Below are 8,050 nucleotides of genomic sequence, written 5' to 3'. Positions count from 1 at the left end.
TGGTGTTTGACTTGGTGAAGTAGGCGAACGTTTAACCGATAATCATAATGATTTCGACCTTATCGAACGAGCTTGTCACATAATATTTGTTCACTTGTGATTTAACTGACTAATATAGTTTGTAGAATATTGCATTAGTATGAAATTTTACTCAACGCTCATCAAATACTAACAACCGTGAATTCTCCTATTATTAAAAAAAATTCATTAAATTCCAAATAGTTGAAGAGTATGTAGCAGATCTACTGTCTCAACCGAGTTTTAGATTTTATTTCATCATTTTTTAAGCATTAGCCGAGGTTTTAAATTATTTAAAACAAAAATATACTTTGAGAGCCCGATCGTGAAGAATACTCCCATGTTTTCAAATAAATCGAACTAGATAATAGAATACTATTTCGTTTTTAGGTGAAATTTGGGATAATAATTTTGGTCGAATTTTTTTAGGAAAAGATGTACATAATGAATTATATTGGAGATGATTCGTTTTTTTTTTTAAAAAAAGTTTAACCTGTATTAATTTCTTAACTCTGTTTTACATATGTACGATGAATTTGAGCTCCGACATTATTACAAGAGTTTTGTATGTCGATTCGAAGTTCGAAAATGAATCAGAAGTGTAGTGCTCGAATTGATTCAAATTGGAGGACAATTCGTTTAGGTCATACCTCGTTGTCGAGTATTTATAGAAAATGTTATATAGGTATTTTTCGAACTCAAATAGATAAGCCGATAATGTTTGAAAATAAATCAGAATTTTAAGTGTTTGAAATTCAGAAAACCAGAGTTCAACTAACCAGGAAAGTTGGTTTAGTTAGTTAACGCAAAAGAACGTGTCTTTGTTGATGATAGTGATAATTAATTATTTAATTTACATAAAATTTGAAATTGTCCAATTCAATTAGGAGGCAATGTTGAATTTTTTCTCATTTGATTTAAATAAATTTCCTTCTTTCCCGGAGGTGTTGGAGCTCAGGTGGTTGGGTGTCAAATGGGGTCCCAAATTTTTTTAAAAAATTTCAAGACCCAAATTCGTGTAACTTCACTTATTTATTATCATCAAATTGAATAAAATGATGTTTTCGGCAACGCAGTCATATTACTATCATTATTAACCATGTATAAAAATTAATTATACATTTTTGAGTCGATGAATTATCTGCAGTTGTTGTAAATTTTCTCTTAAATTTTGTTATAATCGCAATAGTAATTTTAATATTGTTGAAAAATTGATTTCTGAATGACAAGCCTGATAATTTGGACCGATATTCTAGGTGATTGGTTTATAAAAATAAATGCTTAAATGTGGAAGAAGAAGTCTATATATTTTAATTAGATTTTTAAATAGGAGTTTGATTTTTTAAATATAAAATCTTATATTTGCATATTTTTGAAGTAATTACAGTAAGTTGGGGAGAGAGTTTCTCGAATCAATTAAATCATAAAATTCAAGATTTGTAATAATATTTAGAAAAAGAATTAAAAAATAATTTGCAAATAAACTTGTTTTCAAATTCATTGTCTGTTTGAATACAAATCTATAACCGGGCTTCAATTCAAAGTTGAATCCTAAATCATTTAAATGCCAAGTGTCGGTCAAAATATGTCTCGTTTGCTATATAAACATAAGGCAACACAGAAACTAATATGAGGCGGCGCTCTCTAGTCTACTCTTGGAAATTCAATTTGTACATCCTCGAAATTCAAACAAGCACATTCGGACCACTGTACATTGCATTTACACTGTCCTAACAAAGTTAAAAACACTTGGAATACGATAAAGTGAACGAAAGAAGTACTAAAAATATTGACAAAAGAGTACTAAAAATATTGAGTTACATTACAACCATTGATTACGACTACAATATTTGCTCTTTCTGAGTATAAAAACTAACTCAGTAAAAATAGCTTTGAAAATTACACACTTTTGTCACCGACTCCCAAAATACATGTAAAAAAAACAAAACAAAACAAAAGTTCAAAAAAATGAAAATAAGATGGGACATAATATACAAAAATATTGTGCACCTACTATTTCAAGACTCTGCTAAACTAAAATATGCAGTTTGAGTAAGGGTCGTAACGTTTTCGATTTAACTCCAATAAGCTGCCATACGTTCTATCGGAAACTCCCACAAACAAAGCTTCAGTATCAGGACTGAAGGAAATTCCGGCAATTTCTCCAAACAGATCGATCTCTTGACCCCTAGAGTAGTCGGAACTAGTGTCAAAGATGTGAACAAAGTCTGCTGGTTCAGCCATCGCCATGAACCGGCCATCTGACGTGAAACGGATGGTCCTGATTGCACCCATTCTTCCTTTAAGTATGGCAAATGACTCTGATAAGTTCCTTATGTCCCATAATCGGCATGTAGTGTCCTGGTTTCCAGTAGCCAGGACCTGGCCGTTTGGATGCCAAGCAGATGCGAACGAATAATCAATGTGACCCTTTAGATTGCTAACAACCTGCATCATGAGTCGAGTATTGTCAAAACTAAACTGAATCATAAACCTCAAACTAATGTCAAAGGCGAGTCACAGTAAGACTGACCTTGCCCGATTGTGCATCGGCAATCAGACATTCTGCACTGTCTCCAAGCACGGCAAGAAATCTGCCATCGGGACTGACAGACGTATTCTGCAGTCAATGGATAGAAGTTACTACTAGTTGCTTCAAGGCAAAATTAGATGTTTCTCAGTATCTTATCACTTACATTTACAGACCACGGGAAGGTAAACTGATTTAGGCACACAAAATTTGACGCATCGAAGACCCTGACTTGAGCATCATTGTTTGCCGCCATCACTCTTGTTGAACCACTGTCGAAAAAGTTCACCAAATACCGTCAAAGATGCTGGCCTCAAATCACAGAAAAGGTAATATTTGCTATCAAATGCATTGATTACCTAGGATTGCGAAAAATGTCCACTGCATTGGTAATGGCATTCTCGTCGGTTGATATTTTTGTGGCAAATGCAACTCCAGGTTGATCTATATACTGCCAAAAAATGTAACAAGTATAAGCTTATGTAACTCTTTGATTACAATGGCAAACAATGTTTAACTTGTCAAAATAAGGTAGCCAGCAATCCTACCTTGCAGATAAGCTCTCCTTGAAAACCACCAGCCACCATCAGATTGTCCTTAACAGTCATGGTGCTTATCTGAACCCTTTTCACGGTTTGACTATTAGGATGTTTCTGCATGAAGACTAATACATTCAATACTCCGAAATCTCATTAAATTCATGATACACACGACAAAATAGCTGGAATGAGGGGACTCACCAAGGCTGGCACGATAGGTTTAGCAGCATTAAGAACCTCTTTACCTCTCCTAAGCAGAGGAGACCAGTGCATTACAGAATAGTTTTGCATAAGATACACATCATGTTTGGAGGTTGCCCACAAAAGATTCCTCAACTGAAATGTATGAAGATCCAGTTAAAAGGTGCTCTTAAAGTTTATAAAATCACGAATCATACAGAGAATCAAGTAAAATCCAGTCAAGATGGTACGACAAGGAAACAGAGATTAAAAACGTGATCAGAAATGAAACGAATAAACGAAACGCTCCAGATCTGAAGAGTCTAAACAATGAAACACTGAAAATATAATTTAACGAGATAATTATGATGGATAAACCCAACGAAAGGACTCGACAAACATATATATAGATAAAAAGACAGACCGTTTTCCAGAACAGTAATCTTTTCATGACTCCCTTATGGTCCAATGTTAGAAGAAGATTAGAAAAGGTGGTAACACACAATTCAAAACTAAAAGAATATCTATGGGTCAATAATAGGTACAAAAACTCAAACTTAATCTGTTTTATCGTCAGATCACTTCAACCTATAAAACTATGATCACTGCTGCTTTCATTTGAAAGTGGCGCAAGAAAACAACAGAAATGAACCAGGTCAAATGCGGTTGGTTGACTTTGAGTGAGAACAGAGTCAACAGACATTTTAAAAAATTAAATAACCAATTATGAGTCGTTTATGATGAAACACAGGTTAAATACGACCCATTATCAGCAGAACAATTTGGCACGACAAGAGAAGGCACAAAACCAAACATCGCAGAGACAAAATAATAAATATGCACAATAATAATCGCTGACAGAGAACAAAAAAGAAAGACATCTATGCGCCTAAGCAAATTGTTAATGAAAAGGCTGTTAGTTTTGTTCTACACAATGATCGCAAACGCCTCTCGACATTGCTCTAGTCAAGGAGCAATAAGAGAAAAATCACGAAATGTTGGGTATTGAAAACCTACAAGATGAAAGTTCAAAACACTTTCACAAATTATAACCACACACATGGGTACTCAATTATAAATTAAACAAATTGTCTAATCCTCGTAACAGATTCACCCAACAGAGGAGAAAAACAAGGGTATGCCAACTAAGAACCAATAAAAAAAAACATGTGTTTTGAGTGCATTGCATGCATACCAAACCAGACTTGCGTAAAGAACAAAAGAAACATAATCCTAAAAATCAACACACGCATGTACAATGTCTCTTAATGATCAATGTCCTATCATACCATACGAAAACGAATCCATGTCTTGCTGGTGCTCAGACAAAACTGCAATCTGCTGAAATAAATATAAAATAGCAGTTCGATAAACTACGAAGGAATAAGAATATAACAAATGCATTTCAAGAAAAAATTGTCATATACTATATACTATAGTCTTGCATATCACATGGAAACTGATATTTGTAAATGCTGGTGCTTCAAAGTAAGACGAACTAATATATCAAATACTCCAACATATTAACAAAAAATATGAGTTGAAATAGGATATTAACTCAAGTGAAAATGAATTCGATGAAAAACAACGTTAATCTAAGACAAATGCAAAATAAAATGTCATATCCCAAGGCTGCATAGTGCAGTAAAGTAAGATGAAGATAAAACAAAGTCAACAAGAACAAAGGAACTCCGGTAAATATAGACAGAGACCGAAAGTGCATTAGCTCCCATATCTGAGAGCCAAAAAACACAATAATTCATATTTCATACACGGCACTCACTAGGTTATTCACCTTCGACTCCTTCACTCAGTGTCAGGTTTAACTCATGATTAAAAACTATAACTATAGAATAGCACTCGAGTTGTCTCACAAATTAGTCAGAGCATGCAACAGTCATATCTTACAGTCAAGAATGTTCTAAAGATATGGTCTTGTGCTGTAGCACGCTATTGAATTGAAACGGGCATTTTATAAAGGCAAGCCTGTATTCTGTATAGCTACCAATTTGTATATATTGGTAAAGCCAAGTTATTCACCACATGCGTCGATTACCAAAACTTGGTTCATAAATCTTTTGGTTAGACAGCGTGGCAACAAACATTCAATATTGTACCTTCCAAGAATCTTCTAAAATAGGTATTATTCAAGCGACTCTTGGCAAGTGTTAATCATCTGCACAAAAAGGATTCTGTGAATACAAGCCCAGCTCAATGCTACTAGAACTGGGCAGAAACAAAATCGCCAATCAAATTAAAATTATCCCATTGAGCTATTATATCGGGAGGGGAGAGGTTAATGCCGTCACAATTCTTGTCGCTCCCTCAAAAGCTGATAAAGAGAATTATCTGAAAAATTCTTGTGCATTTTTTAGAACAACACCTCGACTGGCAAAAGCCCCTACACGACTGGCAAAAGTCCCTAACTTCATCAGTAACGTAAGTAAAAAAAGATAGATAATCGTTTTTACTTTGGAAATCTGTGGTTAGAAGCAAAGATAGTGGCACACATAAGTCTGTCATGGAATTTTCATGGGACAATGCTAACAAACATCAAGTGAGTGAAAATCCCATGGACTTCGAAAAAAAAACAGCATTCATAAAGTCCATACCTTTAAAAAATCTTTACGTGCTCAGCTAGAGATGGAGGGAAGAAATTAAGCAATCAAACATCAGTCTATGCTCTGAAAAACTAAAGTCCTTGAATCACACGGATAAAGAAACGGAAATAACAGACAGAAAAGTCAAACCGAGAAACAAACCCCAGTAGTGACTCTATTTTAGTCAAGGGCTCAAGGCCAGTAATGCATGCCGGAGCTTGAAATGTTAAAGGATGCAATGCAAAGATTGTGATGCGGGTGAGGTATTTCATTAGACTTAGAACGACAGATTTATTTGACGATCACAAACAGATCAACGTACATTGATTTTTCAAAATATCAATTTGAGGAGCGTATGAGCGTTAATTGAAGCACGTATTTACGTGATTTTAAATATTAAAAACGACTTTCTTTCAAAAGATTAACATAATAGAAGACGAGAAGGCTGGATATAAATGTACCTGAAAATGTACTATTGTTGATTTCACAAGCCTCGTGTTGAATTGAAACTTGTAGAAGTTGTGGTCTTTCTCCACTTCTTTACACTCCTATAATATATATTTTTTCATATTAAAAAGTCCATCAGAATACAAGAGATGAAAGTGAGACTCTATACAAATAAGAAGTGTGAAAACCATCTAATGCAGATATTCCAACACAAAAATACAATACCTTCTCAAGGTCTTCGTGGGGGAGCGAAAGATTCTCGTAGTTCTTATATTGCTTCAATCTGGATTCACGATATTTCTCTCTAGTAAAATTCAGCCTCTCCCATGGAATACCCTGTATATCTTTACCATTCTTGGCTTCTAAGGCTGATGTATCAGTCTTCGGCTTACTCTGTTGAACAAAAAGAATTCACTATCGTCGAATATTTTCATGTAAAACATAATTAAAAGAAAAGGTAAATTCTCTAACACTTCCAATATACAATTACTGTACCAGGTTCAAGTTCTTTCAAAGAAACCATAAATATATCCTCCATCAAAAAATGATATAATTAAAAAAATAAGAGAAAATAAAAGAAAAGGCATGAAATTTTAGCACGGAATAAAATTCTTGAATAATGCAGTACCAGTTCGAAGTCGTCGTCAAAGTCAGAGTCGACGGAATCATCATCAAAGAAAGTGCTCCCGCTTCGAGGAGAAAAGCCACCGTCTTCTTCAAAGCTATTTACATCAAAGTGGTCTTCATCGACATACATCAGCTCATTGTTCTGAAACTGCTCCATCGATATAGAGATCTCTGCACCATATATTACAAATAGCCTTGAGAAAAGCTACAAAGCAATTCCAGTTCCAAAAAGTAGTGTAATAACAAGAAAAAACAATTCCATAAAAACGTATCAATTACACAAATTTACAACATAATTGGGAACGAAAAACCCGAATAACAAAGAAAGGCACATCAACGAAGAACAATGATTGCGATTCGCCACTAAATAAAAATAAATAAAATAAATTATACGAAATACATCGAGCAAACATTCCATGCGCTAAACATCCAACATACAAAACAAAAAAAATCGTACGAAAAAATCAAGCATAAAACAAACAAATTCTCGGAAATTCAATAGATTACCTCAAGAAAAAGGCCACCAATCAAAGAAAATAAATTTCCAATGATTTCAATGATTAACTGCTTGAATTTTCGATTCTCAGAATTTTTCGGTCGAGAATTATGAAAAGAAAAAGGAAATTTCTGGAGAATTGGAGGAAATTACAAAGACAAGAAAGCGAAAAGAGGAATTTTTTACTGTGATTGTAGAAGAGCAAGAACCGCTAAGCCCTTTGTCCGGTACTTATAGATGGTGAAGCTCCTTGTGGGACCCAGTTTTTGCGTAACGGGACTTAACCGCCGTTAAGACTCCCGTTTGATCCGGATTCCTTTTTATAATAAAAATCTAAGTATATCATTTATTTTATGCTTATTATATATAAATATTTATGTATTTAATTCGCCTTATAATATATATATATATATATATTTGTGTAAGAAAAATATCGCGATATTTTTCGAAAACTACACATTCTGAATAATTTTTTTATATTTTTTACATGATCAAATAAAATGAAATAATAAAAAATATAAAAAATTATAATATTATTCTTTATATAAAAAAAGTTTTCCATGAACATCACACTATACATCACAATAAAATGTGATGCATATACACATAAACC

General features: G+C 33.8%; 1 protein-coding gene across 12 annotated transcripts; it reads right to left on the bottom strand.

Annotated features, from left to right (window-relative positions):
- Nucleotides 1-1,819: 1,819 nt before the first annotated feature.
- LOC142552830 (putative WD repeat-containing protein C2A9.03) lies at nt 1,820-7,651 on the bottom strand. 12 transcript variants are annotated; one of them, XM_075662680.1, is made up of 11 exons: nt 7,449-7,651; nt 6,943-7,112; nt 6,540-6,707; nt 6,329-6,415; nt 4,553-4,608; nt 3,289-3,424; nt 3,097-3,201; nt 2,908-2,999; nt 2,715-2,820; nt 2,552-2,638; nt 1,820-2,466 (listed from the first exon to the last, which is right to left on the bottom strand). In XM_075662680.1, the coding sequence occupies exons 2-11, from the start codon at nt 7,096-7,098 to the stop codon at nt 2,053-2,055; spliced, it is 1,407 nt and encodes a 468-aa protein (XP_075518795.1). In that variant the 5' UTR covers nt 7,099-7,112; nt 7,449-7,651; the 3' UTR covers nt 1,820-2,052. The 12 variants fall into 12 exon arrangements, with proteins under 12 accessions (XP_075518795.1, XP_075518796.1, XP_075518797.1 ...); XM_075662681.1 differs by having other exon boundaries at nt 4,553-4,605; XM_075662682.1 differs by lacking the exon at nt 4,553-4,608 and having other exon boundaries at nt 3,289-3,423.
- Between the last annotated feature and the right edge of the window lie 399 nt (nt 7,652-8,050).

The sequence above is a fragment of the Primulina tabacum genome, chromosome 8 (assembly GCF_025594145.1).
Source record: "Primulina tabacum isolate GXHZ01 chromosome 8, ASM2559414v2, whole genome shotgun sequence".
Lineage (NCBI taxonomy): Eukaryota > Viridiplantae > Streptophyta > Magnoliopsida > Lamiales > Gesneriaceae > Primulina > Primulina tabacum.
The sequence above is the reverse complement of the archived record's forward strand: the minus strand, read 5'-3'. Positions and strand labels throughout refer to the sequence as shown.

What these genes read in the sequence shown, in the direction of transcription:
- LOC142552830 (XM_075662680.1), bottom strand. Translation starts at nt 7,098, where the DNA reads ATGGAGCAGTTTCAGAACAATGAGCTGATGTATGTCGATGAAGACCAC. An exon ending in AACCTATCGTGCCAGCCTTG is followed by an intron (nt 3,202 to 3,288) that starts GTGAGTCCCCTC and finishes GTCTTCATGCAG; the next exon opens with AAACATCCTAATAGTCAAAC. An exon ending in AAGGAGAGCTTATCTGCAAG is followed by an intron (nt 3,000 to 3,096) that starts GTAGGATTGCTG and finishes ATTTTTTGGCAG; the next exon opens with TATATAGATCAACCTGGAGT.